Consider the following 22,947-nt stretch of genomic DNA (forward strand, 5'->3'; position numbering starts at 1 on the left):
CAGATCCGGTTTGACACTCTCCTAATCCCCCGAACAATTAGAACCCGCCGAGTTTGGCAATTACAATGCGATGTAACTGGTTGGGCCGGCTTCCCGTGATGGGCACATCAATCTCGGATATCCGACAATGCCGCCTTAATTGGGAACGTACGTCACCACAGCTGAATGAATGATTGGCGGAATTTCCAAAAAGGCAATTGGCTTACTCCCATTAACTGGCATTAACTTATTCGTTCAAAAGAGAAATAACAATTCGTCAGATAAGGGACCGACGGCACGTTTTGAAATCCGACAGACGACTCCAGTTCTAACGGAAATCGATAAAAATATCGATTGACATGAAAGCGAATCCTCTACTTACCGTTAGATCTGGCCTTTTTGAAAATAACCAACAGACTCATACCCTGGGAAATGGATATTATAGATTTGAAAAAATGTTTGTCATCCCAGGCTCTAATTAATGCAGAAACTAGTCAGTATCTGTTTTAAAGATATTCCAACGAAATTTTCCAATGAGTATCGGGATCAGGATACACAAGAAACTAATGAAGTTTATGAATACATATAAAACAAATAAATTTAAGAACATTTCTTTATTAATTACGTTTTAAAAACAGTATCTTTATATAAAATTAACGCTATAGGGTGTACAAGCGCCCATACTCCGGTTGACTGCAATAAGGCTTCCAATGCCAGCACATTTTAAAATTTTTTTTTTTTTACCTATTTTTAGTCAAAGTACAATAATCTGAAGTACATAAATGTAGTTAGTTTTGTGGAAAATTTATTCATCAACGGGATAAAACTGTGTGGGTGAGCTAAGTTAGCCAGAATTATTCAACGGAATTTCACGTATTTTTTGTTTGACCTTTTTCGGTAAACCTTTTTTTATGCAAATCCAATAAAAGCAAGATTTAAAATAAACCAGTCAAGTAGAAAATAGGTTCATTAATTGGATATAATTATGTAGGCACGGCTGAAAGATCTATCCGGTTAGTAATATTCGACGAAATATCAAAAACGAGGAATATGTAACATATAATAGTATAACTTGAATTCGTCAGTATATTTACGAGATATTTTTAAAATGAGACGGTATATTTTGGTATATTTCTGAGGGTCAGACCGTATATTTTGTCGATAAATCCAATAATAATTAAGGGTTAATTAAAAGTGTCAGCAAATAGGGATTTAAACACGGGCTACGCTAAGGCATATCGGGAGTTTGGCAGCATAATAGAGTTGAGGTTTTCGAGAACACAGCTTCATTTTGCACTAAAATTAGCTCCGACTTAGAATTTTTCAAGGGTTCTGCACCCAACAAGCACGCTATAGACCAGGCAGGTATCATGCTGCTCCACGGGGAAAAGAAGGATCAGCTGACAAAGGGTGGTTTTGAAATCTATTACACGGTTGGGTCAGTCGCAGATGGGCATTCCAGCGCCGCTTTCCTGCACGATAGGACAGGTTTTTTAGATAGCTATTACACGCACAAAACCCTTTCCTCGTTTTCCGCCGAGCTCCTTGCTATCGAGAAGGCATTAGACCATGCTATTTTGTACAATTTTCCTCGTGTCGCGCTCCTGACAGACAGCAGAAACGGGGCCCTCATTCTGGCGAAGAACATTCAGGATAACTCTATCGCCTACAAAATCAGAGAAAAGATCCAACAAAATCCACATCTAAGAACTATAGAGGTTCACTACATTCCCGGACACGCTAACATCCCTCAGAACACTTCAGTTGACGCAGCAGCCAAAGAAGCCCACAGACGAGGAAAATACACAGTGGTTAAATGGAACCTTAAAGACGCTATGTGCGAAATACACAGAATCTTAAAAGCAGAATGGGAGAGAGAACACGCCGAGTTTGCTAGTATCAAGCACCGAGGTTACTGCTCGCTTTTCCCCTCAACATCATCCAAACCGTCGTTCCTAAATAAAACTAAGCTTAAAGCCATTGACGCTAAAAGAATCAACAGACTGCTTAGTGGTAACGCATTCGATAGGCACACTCTCGCCATATGTGAAACATGCGATAGTATCGATAACGCCTCGCATTTAATTTTCAATTGTACAAAGTACAACACAACAAGGCAAAACTTCCCATCTCTAAGAAAATATAATGATATTTACAAATTCTTTGAAAAAGAAAACATCAGCGCGTACCAAACACTAATTGACTTCATCGACGAAATTGATGTAAAGCTATAAACAGTACTCCAACATCTTCTATTCTTTGACTTGGCAATTTCCACCTTCAAAAGGCGGGCGGCCAAATAATCCCACGCTACTCACGGGTAGCTTGGTAACTTAAATCCTAAAAAAAAAAAAAAAGTTTCCCTGAATTAATAGATACCGGAGCGAGGTAAGGTTGGTACTTCCACTGATTCGCTGAATTTAAGCTATTTCGCCTAACGACGTAGAACAGAAAACAATTAATCATACATTTATATATACATATGTATGTATATTCCAAAATAATATTTATGAACGCCCTTGCGCCAGGTATACATACTGCTAACATCTGGCCGAGTCGTATGATCAAATAAATTGATTTCGGGGATTCCCAGGTAATCTCGGACGGCTGCTCACACTGCTTGTATACATATGACTAGTGCCAGTGACGTAGGCGCAATGTCCGAAGAAGAGTCATTTGTAATTCTCGGGAGCTCTCCCTACCCATCGCTCTGCACCGACGGCTCTGTTCTTATTGCTGATGCAATGAATCCTGGAGATGGACGAGTGACAGTGTCACAGAAGATCGATGTATCTGACGAACCTGCTGCTGTATCGAGCTTGGGGCCTCTGTCCACATCTGTTGATAGTGACAGGCACAAGTCTCTGGCCGCAAGTTTCATCATGGGTGAAGTGAAATCGGATGTTCTCAAGGTAAGAATCTCTGTAGTCCCTTCTGGAAGATCACGGACACCTAACTCTTGTCTTTTAATTACAGAACAGCGTATATTCCCAGTTTCCCAGCCTCTGTTCGCTACAGGCGTCTGCCGAGGATGTGGTCAAGCTGCAAAACATGATGGAGGAGTACGTTTCGTTGAAGAGTATGTAAAGCAAGGCTATTTTAAAGAGCTCAAATTTAATAATTTCCAAACCACTTCAATAGAAACTCTGGATATGGTCAATCGCACAATGCTGGGCTACCACAAGCTGACCCAGCAATGGCGCCAGGAGGCAGCCGACCGAGAGCAGCAATATAAACAGCAGCTAAAGGAGTGCCAGGAGCAGGTGGAAAAACTACGTGCAGAAAATCAAAAGCTCAAGGCCGAACTGGAGACGAAGCTGGAGCAGATCGAGTTAGTGCAGGATATACGGCAGAAGCAGCAGGATGAGCTCAGACAAAGTGTTTCAGAGAAGACGTCACTGATCAACAATATGCGTGTGGAAATTGACAAGCTTCAGCAGATCAAGCTGGTATGTTGTCCCAAGCAGTATTGGACTTTGTGCAGAGTCCACAGCTCCAGATATCAGCGTATATATGCACATATATGTATGTATATATGTACATACATATGTCATCATATGAGTACTTGCGAAACTATCTGTATTCCGCAAATTAAACTGTGCGCTGCGTAGTAAGAATTCGCCCATAATGAAATTCATTTATCTTTGGGGTTTCACCCTGCTCTTGTAAATTGCAGAATTCCTTCGAGTTTGTACTGAAAGATTGCGAAAAGGTGGCGGAGATGGAAGTGAGCAATCCGCTGAACTATGTGCAGCGAGAAGAACATGATCGTCAGATCCGGGAACTGAAGCGAGAGCTGTCCAAAATATTGGCCGAGAATCTGGAAGTGAACGATATGGTTTGTATTCCCAAATGCATGATCTCATGATGAGAACTTTTTTGTACATACTTAATGCGACTTATATTTTTAGAAAAAAGTATACATTCAGGAAATCGATTGCTTAAAAGTGAACCTGACAAGCGCCCAAGAACTTATGGACAAAATGCAGCGCGATATCAATCAGCAAATGGACAGGGATATCCAAAAACAGGAACAGATTGAGCATCTGCAGACACAAAACGAAATCTACCGGAGAGACTTTGAAATGGAGCGAGCGGATCGCGAGAAGAATGCTGGCGAAAAGGATCAGTATCTTTTGGATCTGCGGGCGTTACAGAGGCGGAACCAGGAGTTGATTGAGGCTTTTGCCGAGTCCCACAAGTCCCCCAAATCCGGCTCCCCCTCCCCATCGAGCTCGGGCATAAGTAGTTTACGCGAGGACCAGAGACCAGTAAGAGTATGCAGCTACAGTCCTGCCATTAAAACCTTTATACTCATATGATTATTTCTTCTATTAGGTCCTAGATCCAACAGGCGCCGCCGCTAGGCCTTCGGACAGTGCCCTGCGCTGCCCCATCTGCTCCAAGCCCTTCAATTCCTTGAGCGTATTGCAGAGTCATGTCAATGATTGTTTGGACAAGAACTAAGCCCTTTAACTAATCGTTTATTTATGGTATCACTTATTCTTACGCTTCAAACGGCACACTTTATAAAAAAGCACATTATTTGATCAATTACAGTGTCAGTAGAAATCTATAATTGCAATAGAACTTCCTTCAGAGTTTGCTTTGTATGGGCGGCATTTCCAAAGACCACACCCGATGCACTTCCTGGCTGGCAACCAAATTGTTGAGGACCTTCACATCTGCAAAAGGCATACATACATTATATTATTCATTGATTAATTATTTCGTCATTGCGCTCACCGTTGGTGCGGGCGAATTGCTGCAGGGTGTTGCGTATATCACAAATGGGAATGGCTGTATTGATGTTCGGATAGATGACATCGTCCATCTTTATGTTCGAGACGCAAACACCCAGAATGTAGCCGTTGTGGTCGAACATTGGACCACCGCTTTGGCCGGCCTGCACGCTACCATCGGACATGATTGCTCCCTTGTCACAATTGATGATCCGACCTTGGAATATCGAGGGATTGAAGTCGTACTTGAAGTTAAAGTTCACATAGTAGGGAAAACCCGCGTTGTAAACGGTCTGGCCGAGTGTGGCCGGAGTCTTCGCCAGGCGCACGCAATGGCGTTCGGGCACATCGTCAGGCGCCGTCAGCAGGGCCAGGTCGTAGGGACGAGTAGAGTCCGGATTGCACCAGATCACATCCGACTGGAACTCGCGATCGGCTGCGCGACAGTGGACCTTGGCATTGGGCTAAGTGAGATGCATTTTAGATCTATAAGCGGACTATTAACCAAGAGCTTACCTGTCCCACAACGTGCGCACAGGTCAAGATGAAGTGCTTGTTGTGGACCTTAATAAAGGTGCCTGTACCTTGTTGACCCGACGAATCAATTACTACAATAGTGCGCTCCCCTTCAATGTAAATATATGCAATTATCACATCCGAAGCTAAACGCCAGCTAAATGCATTTCTTACAGGCAAAACTCGAGGGCTCCCGTGCCAAGTTGAATGTTGTCGTGGGAATGCCCAGTTGCTCCATAAAATTCCTCAAGAGGTACCCAAAATTGGCGGCCAGAGTTAGGTTGACGTTTTCCTGCTGCCGCTGGAAAGAAGTACATATCACAATGCCAATCAGACGCCTAGAATGAATGGAAAATCTGTAAAATATTTCCAAAATATTCTGCACCGACTCAATCATATCATACAACTTGTTGTTAAACACGGCCGATCCCTCGCAGCCCAGCGGCAGGGCATTCGAGATGGCAAACAAGCAACCGCTGCGCCCCATCACGTTCGATACCTTGCCAATGCTGATGGTCTTGTAGAAGTTCTCAAGGCCAAAGGGCGAGCACATGACCAGAACATCGTCCAGAGTGTGAATGGGCTGCAAATGGCGCAAATAGTTGCCAATGAGCACAAGGAAGCGCTCAAAATATTCTCTTTCCGACGACGGCCGCATGCTCAGGACCACGAAGCTTGAACGGAGCACCCAGTTATGATCCCCCGAATCCGCAGATAGAAGGATCTTATGTAGATTTCGAGACACTTCTGAGGCGCAGAAGACATACAGAGGATGTAGCGTGTAGCGAGTGAGGATGTGGCGCCTCGAGCTGGCGGCAACATTTCGCTGTGGCCGTTGACTTTGGCGGTCAAAGGTCACCAGGAAATTGAGCGAACGTATAAATTTTCCTGCCCGGCTCTCTTCATCCTGGGCATTGATAAGCTGGCACTGCTGGAGACCATTGATGATTCCATTGTACGCCTGGTCTTTGTCTCCATCGGTCCCCACACGGCAGTGGGGCTGTAGAACACTCGCCGAGCTGATAATAATCTCATTGTTGATTATGATGGCAGACTGCTTTGTGGCTGGTGGATTAGTTATCTCGAGCAGGGCGTGGCGTATTTTCAGCAACATTATCTGGCGGTTTAGAGGCTCTTTAGCCGATCCCCGTAATATAGTTTTACAAGAGGTAGAATTCTTACCAGTTCCTTTCAGTAATTTACTGAAGCAACATGTTTCACAAATTGCTATTAGCCTTCGTTACCGATATAAGCGAGGAGGAACTTTTGCATGCAGAGAATCATGTCACTCGACATGTTCAATCGAAAACAGAACCCAATGAAATCAACCAAAACAAAGACGCTTTGTTTTGCAGTTGAGACTTGCCATTCACAGCCACACGTTGCAACAGATGCTTGCCGACAGCTGTTCGCTGCCAAACAGCTCAATCTAACCTCAATCAACTTTTATTGCGAGCAAAAATTTGAATTTTGTGCACTTTTGCATAATGTTGCAATTAAGATGGAGCTTGCTAAGGCCACTCCAAGGCGGCTGCCGCAACCCTCGGCGGTACTTCGCGCACAAGAACCTCCTGGAGCTGACGGATCGAGGGTTCTTTCAAGGCCTTTTCCCCGATACGGCTGCGTAAGTTGTATCAGCCCTTGGAGTCGCGCTTATAAATCGCCTTTGAATGTATAAAAATTGTTTTCCGTCAGGCCCAAGATGAAGCAGCTATTCACCAGCGGCCAGCAGAGCATATATGCCGGTTTCGATCCTACTGCGGATAGCCTACACGTGGGAAATCTCTTGGTTATCATGGGCCTGCTCCACTGCCAACGAGCCGGCCACAGGCCCATTGCTCTAGTGGGTGGAGCCACTGGGCTAATCGGTGATCCAAGTGGTCGCAAAACGGAACGCAATCAATTGGGAGAGTCTATAATCGAGAGCAACCTGAAAGCCATCGAGCAGCAGCTGACGAGAGTGTTTGAGAACCATGAAAAGTGCCTCTGGGACAACCGTAAAAACAGCACTCCTCTGCAGCCATTAAAGTAAGAGAAGAGACAAAAGTCAAAGCGGTCATAACGGCCTTTTTATTCCCAACAGGATCGTCAACAATGCCGAATGGTACGCCAATCTCCACCTGATAGACTTCATTGCCAACATGGGCCGACACTTTCGCATGGGTTCAATGCTGTCTCGGTCGTCGGTCCAATCGCGCCTAGAGTCGGAGGATGGCATGAGCTTCACGGAGTTCACCTACCAGATATTCCAGGCCTACGACTGGCTCCATTTGCTGCGCAAGCACAACTGTTGTTTCCAAATGGGCGGCTCTGACCAGACGGGCAATCTGATGACCGGCCACGAGCTGATCAGCCGTGTGGAGCGCAAACGAGAGGTGTTTGGGATGACACTGCCCATAGTGACCAACGAGGAGGGGGACAAATTTGGAAAGTCGGCGGGCAATGCTGTGTGGCTGGACGAGAACAAGACATCGCCCTTTGCCCTTTATCAGTTCTTTCTGCGAATGCCAGACTCCGAAGCAGAGAAGCTGCTGAAACTGTTCACCTTCATTCCCCTGCCCGAAATAGAGCAGCTGATGCAGGAGCACGAAAAGGAGCCGGAGAAGAGAAAGGCCCAGACGCTGCTGGCGGAGGATGTGACATTGCTTGTGCATGGCGGTTCGTTCCCCGTAGACGATTGGAATTTCGATTCTTCCAATTGATTTTTTATGACTGATTTGTTTTAATTTTTCAGAAAATGGACTAAAGCAGGCTGAGCGCGTTACCAATGCACTGTACAAAGGGAAGGTGGATGGCTTGGCCGAACTGAATTATGCCGAGATAAAGCAGACGTTCCAGGGAGCCGCTGTAGTGGATCTACTGACAGAGCCGGGAATGTCCATACTGCAGCTGGCCATGAAGGCCAAGTGTTTCCCTACAGAGAGTGAGTATTCGCCAACAAACAGAAGAAAAAGACAGACTGCTTATTAAGTGAACCCCATTTCATAGCCGATGCAGTTCGTATTATAAACGCTGGAGGCTTCTATGTCAACCAGAAGCGAGTACAGAACATTGCCGAAGTCATAACTGCGGGGATACACATACTCCGAAATGGCGTTTCCCTGCTGCGGGTTGGAAAGCGGAACTTCTACATAGTGCGCTGGCAATAGTTCATTCGATTTGTCCGCTGTTTTGTGTTAAATAATCATAGGGTTTATCTATATTTACGTAGTCTTATACAAGGAGAGGGTGTACATTAGTTAGGTGGGTCTGGGAGCGGGCTTGCGCCAGCGCTTGCGCGCCAGAAACTCCTTGGCCTTCTCCTTCTTCAGGTCCTTGTCGTAGAACTTGCCGCTCTTCGTGAACGTCTTCTGCTCGTTACGCATCTCGGCCAGCTTGCGGTTCTTCTGTTTGATTATGTTCTTCTTGTTGGCCGACTTCTTCTTGCCAGCCTCGGATATCTGGACCTTAATGCGACGACCCTGGAGCTCTGTATTGTGCAGCTCAAAGCCGCGCTGGAAGCTGGCCAAGTCCATCATCTCTACAAAGGCAAAGCCACCGCGACGTTTCTTCGGGATTCTAATGGACTTCACCAAACCAATTGCTTCAAAGTGTCTCTCTAAATCGTCTTTTGTCGTCTCAAAGTTGAGATTTGTGACGTACAAAACATGTCTGTTTGTTTTCGATGCTCCCCTGAGCAAAGACTCCAACTGATCCTTGGTTAGCCGACCATCCGAGGGAGTTTCTGGTTCCGACTCGGACTCGGAGGCCGCACTGCCAGAGGGTGCTGCGCCCTCGACATCGGAGAGCTCTTCTTGCTCATCAGCCTCACTGTCCTCGGGATCACTTGGATTTCTGCCATCCTCCTTGTGCACGTACGTTCCATCGAGTATTTCCTTTCGTTTCTCGTCGTCAAAGTTTCCCAGAAGATCGGCACTGTCATCGTTGACCGCCCGACGCACACGTTTAGGCTTTATAAACGCCTCCACCTCATAATCACTGCCAGAATCGCTGGCCATCGTTCCAAATGTTTAAAATTATTTATACCAACACGTGTGGTTTCAATGTGAATGGCAATTAATGGTCAAGTGCTTGAAATTTTCTCTTAATATAAAAATATGGATTTTGCAGCACTGGACTTATTGGCGGCACAATTCAATACAATTCAACTGTTTGATCTAATCTTATATTTTGGAGGTCAACTGGCTGCAGCGGCAAAGCTAAGTTTTGTATAAAAAGAACCGGTTCAATTTTGCGGGAGCCAAAACGGACAGATAGCGGAGTTATCTACTAATTATGCAAATATATTTTTGATAACAAAAAATAGCAATTTATTAACGTTATGCTGTGTACCGTACCGGTTTGCACTTATCAAAGTTTTTCAAGTTTCTCGTGTACCCAAATCAATCTAGCGTATGATGAGCATCCAGGTAAAACGAGAATATTCCGCAGATTACCATAGATTAGTTCCTGGGACTTGAACAATAATTAATGCCTGTCACACGCCTTGTGCAAAATGACTGCATCAATGTTTTGTTAAATTAAGACAAAAGTCTATTTAAATCCAGTTATGAGGAAATTTATACGCTTCGTTAGGCTGCCCTGCCGGCTGCTGCGCCGCCGCAGTCGTCAGGTCAGTCGCGAAATGTCAAGAAATCAGTATATAAACGACTATTTTGGATGGCATTAGTTAGATTTGTTTCGCACTCTGTCAGCATACATATCCTTATCCAACATGAAGTTCGTGGTAAGTGAGGATCTCGAAAGATTTGAATATCCTTTATTACAGTGTTCTTTTCCAGATTGTTCTCGCCTGCCTTCTGGCCCTCGCATATGCCAACGAAGAGGCTGATGTCCTGAAGAGCGATTCCGAAGTAAACGTTGAGGACTTCAAGTATTCGTATGAACTCTCCAACCATATTAAGGCTATCCAGTCAGGTGTGCTCGAGGAACATGACAACTGGGTTGTCTCTGGCGAATACGAATATGTGGCTCCCAATGGCCAGCTGGTCAAGGTTGTCTACACTGCTGATGAAACCGGCTATCACCCAAAGGTCGTCGAGGCCTAAGCTCCTAAACAATTCATTCCTAAAATAAAGTCAAACGTATAGCAGAAAGTAGTTCGTTGCAATTCCCTTTTGAAATGTTCAATGCGAATGGCAATCTTCTTCTTCAGTTTTCAGTGTTACCAAATTTCTTGCAAATTCTCTCTGGAACAGAAATCAAATGCGTTTTCGCGTTTTTGTGCTAAAACTATTCCAAACAGTTTGAAAAAATTAAGTCATGGCTTCCGAGTCCGCTGCCATGGACATTTTGGACAGCGCAGAAGCATCTTTGAATGTGGCTCCGACCGCTTTGGTGAAGAAGGAAAAAAAGGTGCAGCCGGCAACCGACGAGGGTTTGTCTGCAACGCCGAAGAAAAAAGCAAAAATGGAAATTGATGCTGAAATGAAGGACTTGACTATTGACATTGCCAATTCGAAAAAGTCTCAAGAAAAGGATCTAGAGGCACTTGAGGACGCCAAGGATCCCGAAGCTGACAGTAGCATTGAGTTGCTGTGTAGCCCTACTCCCGCAGAGGCTACGGATGTAGGTTCAATGTCGTCAAAAACCGAATCGGACAACAGCGTGGAGCTCCTCGAAAGCCCCCTCAAATCGCCTTCCTCAAACGATGTTAACGATGAAGAGTTGTTTCCACTTGAAGAGAAGGAAATACCAGGCCCCGCAAAGGAGTTGGAGCCAAAAGAAAGTGAACCCGACAGCAAGGAGAGCAGCAAAAGTGAAGCGTTGGCTGACAGCAGCATTGAACTAATAAGCAGTCCCACTTCGGATGATTCGTTTGCAAAGGAGAAGGAGGTGGAGGCAAAGGAGGAACACGGACAGCAAGCTGAAGCTCAGGTGCTGCAAGAGATTCCACGGAAAGCTGACGACAGTCTCAAACTGCAGGATGATATAGCTATGGAAGAAGATGTACCAGTGCCAAAATCGAAAGCAATACAAGAATCCAAGGAAACCCAAAAAACTTACAAAACTACAACTAAGCTGGAGCCGCTTGTCGATTCCATCAAGGATACAATAAAGGATGAGCCAAAAGATAAACAAAATAATAATGTAGAATCAATGAAAATCGATGAATCGCACAGTGAAGCCGAGGAAAAGTCTAAAAGCGACATTGCCTGGGATGGGAGGATCTCCTACAACAAAGATTGCATCAACTGTAACTGCAAGCGGCTACAGAAGCAGTATGTGCTGGCGTGCGTGGCTGTTCTGAACTTCTACAAGGTTCCGAGGAAGTTGAAAAGGTCGCAGTACGTTTGCCTGGACTGCTGCGACACGGCCGTGGAAATGTACGAGGTGAGGCAGCTGCTAGTTCTGCTGGTGGATCATAGTTTTTATAGAATATTTATTTTTTTAGGAATATGCTGGACTGCTGTTGGCGAAGCAACCGCTGCTGCTGAGGGAATTTAAGCAGGAGCAGGCTGATTTTGTGACCCTGGACAGCAGCGACGAGGAGGAGGACGAAAAGACACCAGGTGAAGCCATCCAACGACTTCCAGAAGCCCAGATTTTAATATTAATTTATTGCAGAAAAACCCGAGTTTTCCAAAAATGTTTTGGATCTGATCGAGAACGAACTGGAAGATGCCATTAAGAAGACGCTGAATAAGGTGGACTTTTCAAATCAACTCAACTGGTCCAAAACCATCCTTCAAGCCAAAATTAAGCGATTGGGGAAGGAGTTCGAGGAGGTGGATTTAGAGCTGGCCCAGCTCCAAGGCTTGGCAGACAAAATGCACTGCTCCGTGTACAACTCATGCCAGGTGGTTCACAAACAATTGCCACCTCTGGATCTCCATCAAAATATCTGCCCTAGTGATTATAAAGTAAGTTGATTCCGGAATAAGAAGATTTTCATAGATTGGACTTTTTTATTTGATATTTTAGCGCCTGCAGCAGCTGCCAGCTGCTGGTGATATCGAACGGCCCCCGATCAAAATTGGGGAGACCTACTACGCCGTCAAGAACAAGGCCATTGCTAGCTGGGTGTCTGTAAATGTGATGGAGATCTGCGACACCACCACCGGCGGAGGTGTCACCGTGAAGGCCTATAAGATCAAGTATCAGCACATGCCATATCCGATGATGAAGACGGTGACGGCCAAGCACTTGGCCTATTTTGAGCCGCCGACAGTGCGTCTGCCCATCGGTAAGTGGATGCAGCTGATAATCCTCAGTTCTAGCAGATAAATTAACTGTCTACTCTTTCGGCCAGGTACACGCGTGATCGCATTCTTTGATGGCACATTGGTAAGTGGCAAAGAGAAGGGCGTGGTGCAGAGTGCTTTCTATCCGGGCATCATTGCCGAGCCCCTGAAGCAAAACAATCGCTTTCGCTACCTGATATTTTACGACGACGGCTACACACAGTATGTGCATCACAGCGATGTACGTCTGGTGTGCCAGGTATCCGAAAAGGTGTGGGAGGATGTACATCCCGCCTCGCGCGATTTTATCCAGAAGTACGTGGAGAGATATGCGGTGGATAGGCCCATGGTGCAATGCACCAAAGGACAAAGCATGAACACCGAGTCGAACGGCACCTGGCTGTACGCCCGAGTCATTGAAGTCGACTGCAGCCTGGTGCTGATGCAATTCGAGGCTGACAAGAACCACACGGAATGGATATATCGCGGCTCGCTGCGCCTGGCTCCCGTCTTCAAGGAGACCCAGAATTCTCTGAATGCCGACTATGCCCACCAGATGAGGGTCCCAAGGGTGAGTTTGACTTTTATTAGTAATTGGTGTGTATCTCACAAAATTCGGGAAATTCCAGCGCACGGAACCGTTCATACGTTACACCAAGGAGATGGAGTCCAGCAACATGCAGGTGGATCAACAGATACGTGCCATAGCCCGCAAAAGAATTTCGAACTCAGGTTCGCCTGCATCAACTGCAGCACCTTCAACTGGATCATGCTCATCCTCCGCTGTCCGTCACCTGAACAACTCCACCATTTACGTGGACGATGACATCCGTCCCAAGGGTCAGGTGGTGCACTTCACGGCCAAGCGTAATGTGCCGCCGAGGAAATTCAAGAGCCACAAATGCAAACCGGACTGTCTCTTCACGATCATGCACCGTTTGGACAGCTACAGTCCGCTGTCCAAGCCACTACTGTCAGGATGGGAGCGCATGGTTATGAGGCAGAAGACCAAGCGGACTGTCGTCTATCGCGGTCCGTGTGGCCGGAATCTGCGCAACATGGCCGAAGTGCACACCTATCTACGGCTCACCAAAAATGTCCTGAATGTAGACAACTTTGATTTCACTCCCGATCTGCGCTGCCTGGCCGAATACTACATCGAATCGACAATCGTCAAGGAAGCGGACATCTCCAAGGGGCAGGAGAAGATGGCGATTCCTCTAGTCAACTACTACGACAACACTCTGCCGCCGCCCTGCGAATATGCCAAACAACGCATTCCAACCGAGGGCGTGAACCTGAATCTCGACGAGGAGTTCCTTGTGTGCTGCGATTGTGAGGATGATTGTTCGGTAAGTTCAAATCAAATTCAGTTTGAGTGAGAGGCAATCATAATTGAGATGTTTACTTTGCAGGACAAAGAGTCGTGCGCCTGCTGGCAGCTGACCGTGACCGGCGTCAGGTACTGCAATCCCAAGAAGCCCATTGAGGAGATCGGTTACCAGTACAAGCGTCTGCACGAGGGCGTGCTGACGGGCATCTACGAGTGCAACTCACGCTGTAAATGTAAGAAGAATTGCTTGAACCGCGTGGTCCAGCATTCGCTGGAGATGAAGCTGCAGGTATTCAAAACCTCCAACCGTGGCTGGGGACTACGCTGTGTCAACGACATTCCCAAAGGCGCCTTCGTGTGCATCTATGCCGGTCACTTGCTGACGGAGGCGAAGGCCAATGAGGGCGGTCAGGATGCGGGGGACGAATACTTTGCCGATCTCGACTACATTGAGGTGGCCGAGCAGCTGAAGGAGGGCTATGAGTCGGACGTGGAGCGCTCGGATCTGGACCACGAAGATGACAACTACGGCCCCGATGCAGAGGACGACGATGACTTTCGACCCAACAACTATTATCAGAAAAAGAAGGAAAAGCTGCGCCCCTCACGCAGCAACAGCAGCAGCACGCAGAACACCGAATTGGACTCGCAAGAGCGGACAGTAATTAGCTTCAATCCAAACACTGATCTGGATGAAACAGTGCGTGAAAACTCTGTGCGCCGCTTCTTTGGCAAAGACCAGACCCCCTTCATCATGGACGCGAAGACAACTGGCAATTTGGGACGCTACTTCAATGTGAGTTTTGTTGAGCCGAGTTACATGTAATTATCTTCAATTAATGCTTGTTTCCCTGCTCGTGCAGCATTCGTGCAGCCCCAATCTGTTTGTTCAGAATGTCTTTGTGGATACCCACGATCTGCGTTTCCCCTGGGTCGGCTTCTTCGCGTCCTCGCACATTCGCTCTGGCACAGAGCTGACCTGGAACTACAACTACGAGGTAGGCGTGGTCCCCAACAAGGTTCTCTATTGCCAGTGCGGTGCCCCGAACTGTCGAGTGCGTCTGCTCTAATTTAGTTTCAAGCTCCAACATAATACAAAATAAACAATTTAAAAGATTTTTTTTTTGTATTATTCTCTCTCTTAAATACCGCTTCACTGCATCACACCAACACTTTCCTAAATTTTTTCCTCTGTATCGAATTCAAATTTCACTTTGGCGCAGGTCTAGCGAAATGAATATTATAGAATTGGAGAAATTGTTGTCGTCTCAGGCTCCAATGAATGCTGTTTTAAGAAAGACCAAGTATAAGTATGCATCAACCGCATCAATAGGTAAAAAACATGTCAATACGAGAAAAAATCATTTACCAATCAAATTTCGAAGAAGCTTGAAAAACAGAATTTAGCTTTTCGTCTTTCGCGCCTTTTTTATTTTACAATAAATGTTTAAAACGTACACATTTGCCCTTCAGGTGTCGCTTTATTTACATACAAATATAGTAGCAGGCGTGTAGTTAGCGTGTAGTAACCATGTACAACAAATTAATTTTGGTGAAATTTTGGGTGACCATTTTTGCTTAAACCTTATTTAATATTTAATATTTAATAGTCAGTCTCTTAGGAAACTGATTCATCAACCGGATAAAATTATGTCTTCAAGGCTGATGGACCTAGCTAACTAGTTATTTTCAACCGAATATCAAAGTCGAGGAATATGATGGAATATTAACACAAATAATTAGTCAGTATATTTACGGTATATTGTTGAACTGTGACGTATTTTCGGTATATTTCTGAGGGTCAGACCGTATATCTTATAGATAAGTAAACGGTCACACTGCCACCAAAAGGGTGCGGGGTGTTGCTGCGCTTGTAAAAGACAAAAAAAAAAAATAAATTTAAGAAGTGTATTCGTTTTCAATTGAAATTAAATGTTAAATGTAGGCCTGAAATGCGCGAAGAAATACTGTAGGTGGCTAGAGCAACTGCCCACGCGCATGCAACCCGTGGTTGACAAAATACAAGCGTTTGAACACTCGCTCTTCGAGAGTTCGTTTCCGTTCCGCCCTCGTCAATAGGAGAAAAATCGATTTTGTGATAACAGACTTTACGCTTACGCGTTCTCGTGCCCTGCTCTCGTTCTGCAGCTTAACTCTTGAATAACAGTAAGAAAATTTGGTCAAAATGAATTTGGATTTTGCCAAGGTGTGCAGTAAGCACATCGGCATCTACGAGGCTTACTACAAACAGGTAAGGACGCCCAGGCGTGGTGAAGCAGAGCGAGAATGTGGCTTGGGTCGTTTTTTTTTTTTGCAACCCCCTATTGATTTTTGCAGATTGACCCGAAAGGCACTGGAGCCATCGAGGCCATGACGGCGGCCAAGTTTCTCAAGAGGTCCGGCCTCAGCGATGTGGTGCTCAGTCGGATCTGGGATCTGTCCGATCCAAATGGGAAGGGCTTCCTTGACAAGCCCGGTTTCTTTGTGGCCCTGAAGCTAGTCTCGCTCTCCCAGGCGGGACAGGTGGCCAACATGAACAACATCTATGTGGACACTGTCAACCCTCCGAAAGTGGTGAGTGAATCGGCATAAACCTTGCACCAGTTACACAATAGCCACGACCTTATGTGTGTCATACAATATGACCTTATTCTCAGGGTGAATTACCAAAAACGGTGCCCGCTCGCATTCAAACAGGTCCCGTCGCGAGCGGAGGCGCGGCCACCGGCGACTGGACAATCAGTGTCATCGATCGGCTTAAGTACGAGCAGCTTTTCCAGTCGCTCCGTCCCCACGACGGCATGCTGCCCGGCGACAAGGTGAAAGGCGTGCTCATGGAGTCCAAGCTACCGATGAACATCCTCGGCACCATCTGGGACCTGGCTGATCAGGACAAGGACGGCAATTTGGACAAGCACGAGTTTATCGTGGCCATGCATCTCGTCTATCAGACGCTCCAGAAGCGCACCGTGCCCAGTGTCCTACCACCCGAGCTACGGAAGCCCGGTGGCACTGGTCCGCCACCCAAACCTGCCATGCCTCCACCACCAGCTGGCGCTCCCATGCCGCGTGCCCCCAGCGGTGAGGGGTTCGGCGATAGTGGCTTCGTCGCCAACTTCCCCAAGGACATTGCCCCGCCGGCGGCTATTCCTATGCCCATAGCCGTGCCGCCCATGACTCGCATTCCCCCCGTGGGCGCGGTGAGTTCCCAGCCTCTGATCCAGACCGATCCGCTCATACCAATCGGCGCCCCGGTGACGGCCAATGCAGACTGGGTGGTGACTGCCTCCGAGCTGAACCGATTCGAGGAGATATTCCGACAGTCGGACCTGGACAAGGACGGCCTGGTCTCTGGCCTCGAGGTGAAGGACATTTTCATAAAGTCGGGTATACCACAACGCAGTCTGGCAGACATCTGGTGAGAATTGGATTGCAGCTGTTAACCGTTTCCGATGGAAGCCAAACTTAACCGTTTCCTTTCATTTCGGTTCGCTTTCAGGGCGCTGTGCGACACCAATCAGTCGGGTAAGTTGACTGTGGAGCAGTTCGCCCTGGCCATGTGGTTCGTCGAGCGGAAGCAGCGCGGCGTGGATCCGCCGCATGTTCTAACCGCCAACATGGTGCCGCCATCAATGCGCTCGACTGTATCGGGCGTGGACATGCAGCTGCAGGAGACGAAGCCCACATACTCCAATCCCGAGCTGGAGATGATTTCCAAGGAGATCGAGGAGCTGGCTCGCGAAAGACGTGTGCTCGAGACGGAGATCGCCCAAAAGGAAGCTGACGTGCGCATCAAGAACGGGGAAGTGCGCAGCCTGCAGGTAAGTGAATTCTGCAGATTCGATTCCACAATCAAAATGAGAATAAACTCAACTGCATTTGCATTTGCAGAGCGAACTGGACACCTTGACGGCCACACTTAAGCAGCTGGAGAATCAGCGGGGAGAGGCCCAGAAGCGTCTGGACGATCTGCAGGCTCAAGTAGTTATTTTGCATGCATCTCTGCCTTAAGGGCGCTGCTTTACTTTGCTCGCTCTTTTGGGTTAACCTTTTAATTTTTAATTTTAACTCTGATTTCCCTTTCTTTGTCGTCATGGTTCCTACGAACTCCAAACTCTACACTCCACACCCTGTTAACAAATTGGCTAAACGCATAACGAAACCCCTACTAAATCGGTGAATGCACTTTAAAACTTATCCACAAAACTTATTCGATTCGATTTCATAAGGTTAACCAAATTACGGCCGTGTTGGCCAACGTAAGTCTTGATATATCCACCACCAACAGCCAGGTTTGTTTCAGTTTCTCCACTTTTTTATGTTCTGTTTTTTATGGTGTTCATGTTTATTATACATATGTATCTGCATATTTGTTGGCCTGAATGTTGTGCACAATTTTGGCTAAATCCGCAAGCATCCGTCGCTCATCGAAGTCGCATTTCCAAATGTCTTTTTGTAGGTGAACAAGATACGGGATCAGTGCCAGAAGCAGGAGGAGACCATCAACGAACAGGAGGGCGAGCTCAATGCCAAGCGCTCCGAGCTGCAGAAGCTCAAGGATGAGGAAACGTCTTTGCAGAAGGAGTACGACGACAATAATCGCGAGCTCTCCAAGCTGACCAAGCATCTGCAGAATACGCAGCTCCAAATTAGCTCGGTAAGTGGGGTACATTCCTTGGGGTTGCCTTGGGCTTACGCTTTCCTCATCAAAAGGTGCGTTCGATGGTCACTCAATTGATGGAGACCCAGCGCCAGATGACCGATGCGCTGCTCATCTGTCGCGCCGCCATGGAGACCCAGAACGCGGAGCTAGTCTCCGAGTACCAGCTTAAGATCGAGCCGGACTTTGATGACGCTCGCAAGACACTCCACAAGGAGATCGAGATGCCCAAGGACGATCCCTTCGACGAGAACAACAGCGGAGCGGCCAATCAAGCCAAGCAGTCGACCAACGGCTTCGGCAACGATCCCTTTAGCGGCCAGGTCAGCAAGCCAGCCATCAATGCCGGCTTCGATGACAGCTTCACGATGAGCTCCGGCTTTGACAGTGGCTTCGATGCGTTTGGACAGAGCGGAACAGGCTCTTCTATGGGCTTTGGCCAGAGCGTAAAAGGATCAGCAACTGGTTTTGGCCAAACGCAACGCGATCCCTTCGGTGCCGACGCTTTCGGGGCAGCAAAAGCAGCGCCATAACACCGGAGGTAAGGCCGGGCAATGGGTTTAGAGGGAAGCCCGACGACTCACCCCCCGATCATGCATTACAGCCTGGGAAGGACGACTTTGGAAGCGATCCGTTTGCCTCTCTGCATGCGCCCACTGGCCAGGGTCAGGTGCTCAGCCCGAACGCACAGAGGTCAGGCCCACCACCACGACCGGAGTCGCCTAGTCCAGCATTGCCGCCAAAGAAATCCAAGATGCCGCCACCCAGACCAGCCCCGCCACGAGCATCCCAGGTAAGGCACAAGACATGAGTGTCTAAGAGGATTACTAATTGAAGGAATTTCCTGTTCCTGTTTTCCCCACAGCCAACGAGTGGTTTTGGCGGAGGCGGCGGCGGCGGGGGAGGAGGCTTCGCTGACTTTGAAGACTTTGACAATAAGGTTGGTACCCAATTCAGTGTTCGCTGGGATCGGTGGTAATGCATGCACACCGTTCACTACCACCTGTATTTATAGTATGGCTAATCCGATTTGGTTTCCAATTACGATTATTTACTAACATTTCTTATGTTTTTTTGTGTAGTTTAAAAATAAATTTTTGTTTCGAAGCACGCACTCACAAAAAGTAGAACTTTGATTATTTGTATTGGTTTTACTTTGTTTATTGTACACTTGATTTGTTGCTTAACGGTAATTGTCAGCCCTTCCACATCGTACACCCCGTGAACCCACCACCCCCAGTAGTCGATGGCTTTGGCTTGCCTTTGGTTTGGTTCCGTTCCCAAGTGCTGCTCGTATAAAACTAACCGTCTGGTCTCTCTCTCTCTCTCATCTCTTGCAATTCTTTACTTTCAGTGAACATCTTAAAAATAATCACATTTCTATAATGCATATATCTGATATACATATATACCAGTACTAACACACACACACACACACACACATACACAGTTAATGGGAGGGCCTCCTCCTCTAGCAGCATTGCAAATCGATTTGAAGCGTACAAAAGCTAACGGCGAACCACATACATATAATATTTACACCTAACTTAAACATACTCGTACTCCTGCATCAGTACGCGAGTACAAACTTATCAATCATGCCTATAATTAGCTAAATGTACTAAATCAATTCAAAAACTCAAGCAAATTCCAAGCGTTACGTCTCGTCGTGTTATAAATGTAGTCACAAGAAAAAAAAAAAAAAAGAAAAAAAAGAAAAGAAATGAAATGGATAAACGTAGCTCTATTCAGAGTTCGATTCAGAAACGTTGTGCAATATATTGTATTTAACTTAATATTACGATTATGTTATGGAGATTTCCCTCGAATTTTTTAAATGCCGAATCTTAACTGGAGAACATCTAATCATATTTTCTTGGATGGTTTGTTTTTTTTTTTGCTAGTCAAGAGAAGGATCTCTCTAAAGAGAATTTAAATGCAAGTTGTTTGTTGTTTCTGCATATGAGAATACTAACGTTTATAGCCATACCACATATAGCATATATTGACAACATTTTACATCGTAAACTCATATAAAATACAATATATAAGTATTATGGATTATGGATGTAACTGCCGCAGAATATGATAGTTTAAATTTTATGGGGGAGGGGCCATCAGACTCCGAAGTTGCCTGCCTGCCCCGCCCCACTACTATTTACTGATACTGCATCAGATGAAAATTTAAACATACATGCTATACATAGAAATCAATGCGGTATAGCTTAGCCTCCAAATATTCAACTATATATTTGTCAGATTTTGATTATAATAAAGCCCCCACACACACTTCCCACAAGCTTCCCGTGCATTGATTTTTCTGTGCATCACATGGCTCCGTACATAGAATATACATACATATATCCATATACACATGCGTACTTATAAAGAGGAGCGGCAAACCTAACCCAAAATACACGCAATGTAACAGACAAAACGTTTTGCATTATTAATAAAGAGAAATATCTATGTTCGACATCATTCCACGTACGTCAGAGAGAGAGTTCTATTGGGAAGGACAAGACCGGCTCCCCGGTTTCTGATAATGGTAATGCTAATGGTCGTGGTCCTCCTCCACCTTTGCGATGTGTGCTTCAATGCTTTCGTTTGACTTTTGTGCTTATGGTTTCCCCCTTTTTTTTACTGTATAATCTCTTTGCTTATAAGTTAGACTCAATTCGAATTGATTTTAATTTGATTTACTTTTAATTTATTTGATTTTTACCCCTCACACACTCATACCACATCCCCGCAAACATACGTACAGCTCCAGAACATTCCCAGCACGCCAGCAAACACGCCCACGCCCACGCCCATGGCCACGGCCACCCCTATTCCAACGATCAATGCCTTGCTGCTGGACAGCTTCTCCCTGTTCGATGATGCAGCCTCAGGCTCCAAGGCTGGCAGCACACCTCTGCACCCCTTGCTAGCGGCATCCTCATCCACGTCGACAGCGTCCACAATTCCCACCGTCACCAGCACCATGTCCACCACCTCAAATAACCAACACTTGTCGCGTTCCAACACACCGCTGCAGACGCAAGTCACAACGGGATTGGGAATCGGAGCATTAGCAACGACAGGAAGCCTGGGCCTGGAAGCGAGTCTTTTTGATGCCTTTGGCGGCGGCAAAGGAAACGTCAATGCGAAAACACCAACGCCAGGCCTCATCACGGGGCCCACTGACTTTAAGGATGATCCGTTCAAGGACTACCGCTATGAAGATCCGTTCAGCATCAAGGATCCCTTTGCCGACGATGATCAGGAGGAGGATGTTGGTACCAAGGCCGAGGCCCATAAAAAGAACTTTGCGGAGGACTTTAGCTCAGAGGGTGCGTACGCATATTGGTTTTTTCTGCTCAGGATAATCTCATCATGATAGAATTTTCATATTTTAGATGAGATGGGAACCAGCGCCGTCAAGACCCTCAACAACATGAAAAGCATAAACATCAATAACAACACGAAACCGAGAGCCGTAACACCCTTGAACAACGATATCATGCAGCAGTTCGATGCATTCAATCTGAACGCGAGTCCGGCCCCATCCTCGCACCATTCGAATGCCTCACAGAACCACAAAAAGTCCCAGACGGCGCTGGATGCGTTTGCGGACTTTGATGACTTTGGATCGGACACAGCTGGAACTGCAGCCACAACAACAACAACAACGACGACAACCACTAAGAAACTCAACGATTCCTTCTTCGATGCATTTAATGACAACTTTAAGCTTAACGACAACACAACCACAGCCACAGGAACAATGCCGACATCGGTAACAAAAGCTTTGGCCAGCGAACAAATCAGTACGAGCAGGACGTCATTCGATGCCTTTGCCGTTAGTAGCGACGCCTTCAATGACAACTTCGAGGACAGCTTTGGTGGAAGCAAGCCGACCAATTCCACCCAACTGGACAACAATTTTGCCAAATTCGAGGCCTTCGATGTCCATAACTTCTCGAGTGACTTTGGCAAGTGCTTCCCGGAGGGCAAGCAGAATGGCGGGGCCAAGAAGGAACAAACTAAGGATAGGTACGCGGCCGACTACTCAAAGCCGGAGAGCTTTGACGCTGACCTGGAAGAGGCGCTCAAGCGCAGTATGCTGGACAATTAACAACTGACAAGGCGAGCGCGAAACGAAACAGACGTGTGTGATCGAACAATTTGAAATCTCCAATTAAGTGCATATAATGTTCTATACGACACCATTTAATTACTATTATTTATGATCGTTTGATTTAGGCTTCGAGCTTCGAGCACTTTTTCTGTACCTCTTCTGGGCTCAAGGATTTGCTTGATTTTAATTTTGAATCGCACGTCTGCCGTGTAGGATGAGAAACGTTGGTATTACTGCATATCTATAAGCTCTTTAAGTACGTTCACATATTCGTCTATATAAATTTATAAAATTACCAGTAATCATATACTCGTAGACCCTAAAAACATTATGATTTAACCTGTACCAAAAGTCTATGAATAATAAACGAATGAAACGACATCATCATCATCATCATCATCTGCAGCCGC

At 46.3% G+C, this 22,947-nt stretch overlaps 6 protein-coding genes and 1 pseudogene across 13 annotated transcripts; 5 read left to right on the forward strand and 2 right to left on the reverse strand.

Moving 5' to 3' along the window:
* Window positions 1-2,179: 2,179 nt before the first annotated feature.
* On the forward strand, window positions 2,180-4,558 carry LOC108159159 (NF-kappa-B essential modulator). 6 transcript variants are annotated; one of them, XM_017292161.2, is made up of 7 exons: window positions 2,180-2,372; window positions 2,508-2,891; window positions 2,956-3,058; window positions 3,121-3,428; window positions 3,656-3,817; window positions 3,891-4,256; window positions 4,318-4,558. In XM_017292161.2, the coding sequence occupies exons 2-7, from the start codon at window positions 2,610-2,612 to the stop codon at window positions 4,444-4,446; spliced, it is 1,350 nt and encodes a 449-aa protein (XP_017147650.1). In that variant the 5' UTR covers window positions 2,180-2,372; window positions 2,508-2,609; the 3' UTR covers window positions 4,447-4,558. The 6 variants fall into 6 exon arrangements, with proteins under 6 accessions (XP_017147650.1, XP_017147649.1, XP_017147654.1 ...); XM_017292160.2 differs by having other exon boundaries at window positions 2,573-2,891; XM_017292165.2 differs by having other exon boundaries at window positions 2,573-2,891; window positions 3,891-4,250.
* On the reverse strand, window positions 4,428-6,565 carry LOC108159157 (serine protease MT3772). Of its 3 annotated transcripts, none has more exons than XM_017292156.2 (6): window positions 6,420-6,565; window positions 5,737-6,354; window positions 5,412-5,538; window positions 5,238-5,347; window positions 4,726-5,185; window positions 4,428-4,664 (listed from the first exon to the last, which is right to left on the reverse strand). In XM_017292156.2, exons 2-6 carry the CDS (start codon window positions 6,349-6,351, stop codon window positions 4,576-4,578), a joined length of 1,401 nt encoding a protein of 466 aa, XP_017147645.1. In that variant the 5' UTR covers window positions 6,352-6,354; window positions 6,420-6,565; the 3' UTR covers window positions 4,428-4,575. The 3 variants fall into 3 exon arrangements, with proteins under 3 accessions (XP_017147645.1, XP_017147644.1, XP_017147646.1); XM_017292155.2 differs by having other exon boundaries at window positions 5,412-5,575; window positions 5,642-6,354; XM_017292157.2 differs by lacking the exon at window positions 5,737-6,354.
* A 59-nt stretch (window positions 6,566-6,624) lies between these two features.
* On the forward strand, window positions 6,625-9,244 carry LOC117187960 (tyrosine--tRNA ligase, mitochondrial). Its single transcript, XM_033390972.1, has 5 exons — window positions 6,625-6,861; window positions 6,933-7,265; window positions 7,321-7,895; window positions 7,972-8,160; window positions 8,226-9,244. The coding sequence occupies exons 1-5, from the start codon at window positions 6,725-6,727 to the stop codon at window positions 8,384-8,386; spliced, it is 1,395 nt and encodes a 464-aa protein (XP_033246863.1). The 5' UTR covers window positions 6,625-6,724; the 3' UTR covers window positions 8,387-9,244.
* Window positions 8,407-9,248, reverse strand: LOC108159160 (uncharacterized RNA-binding protein C365.04c). Its single transcript, XM_017292166.2, has one exon. It carries the CDS (start codon window positions 9,233-9,235, stop codon window positions 8,477-8,479), a length of 759 nt encoding a protein of 252 aa, XP_017147655.1. The 5' UTR covers window positions 9,236-9,248; the 3' UTR covers window positions 8,407-8,476.
* A 604-nt stretch (window positions 9,249-9,852) lies between these two features.
* LOC108159161 (larval cuticle protein 9) lies at window positions 9,853-10,333 on the forward strand. The gene is made up of 2 exons (XM_017292167.2): window positions 9,853-9,963; window positions 10,019-10,333. Exons 1-2 carry the CDS (start codon window positions 9,952-9,954, stop codon window positions 10,283-10,285), a joined length of 279 nt encoding a protein of 92 aa, XP_017147656.1. The 5' UTR covers window positions 9,853-9,951; the 3' UTR covers window positions 10,286-10,333.
* A 72-nt stretch (window positions 10,334-10,405) lies between these two features.
* Window positions 10,406-14,872, forward strand: LOC108159156 (histone-lysine N-methyltransferase eggless). Its single transcript, XM_017292154.2, has 8 exons — window positions 10,406-11,570; window positions 11,632-11,749; window positions 11,805-12,100; window positions 12,162-12,423; window positions 12,490-12,992; window positions 13,051-13,773; window positions 13,837-14,550; window positions 14,618-14,872. Exons 1-8 carry the CDS (start codon window positions 10,500-10,502, stop codon window positions 14,822-14,824), a joined length of 3,894 nt encoding a protein of 1,297 aa, XP_017147643.1. The 5' UTR covers window positions 10,406-10,499; the 3' UTR covers window positions 14,825-14,872.
* Window positions 14,873-15,573: 701 nt separating this feature from the next.
* Window positions 15,574-22,918, forward strand: LOC117185779 (annotated as a pseudogene).
* The last annotated feature ends 29 nt before the right edge of the window (window positions 22,919-22,947 follow it).

The sequence above is a fragment of the Drosophila miranda genome, chromosome 3, assembly GCF_003369915.1.
Source record: "Drosophila miranda strain MSH22 chromosome 3, D.miranda_PacBio2.1, whole genome shotgun sequence".
Taxonomy (NCBI): domain Eukaryota; kingdom Metazoa; phylum Arthropoda; class Insecta; order Diptera; family Drosophilidae; genus Drosophila; species Drosophila miranda.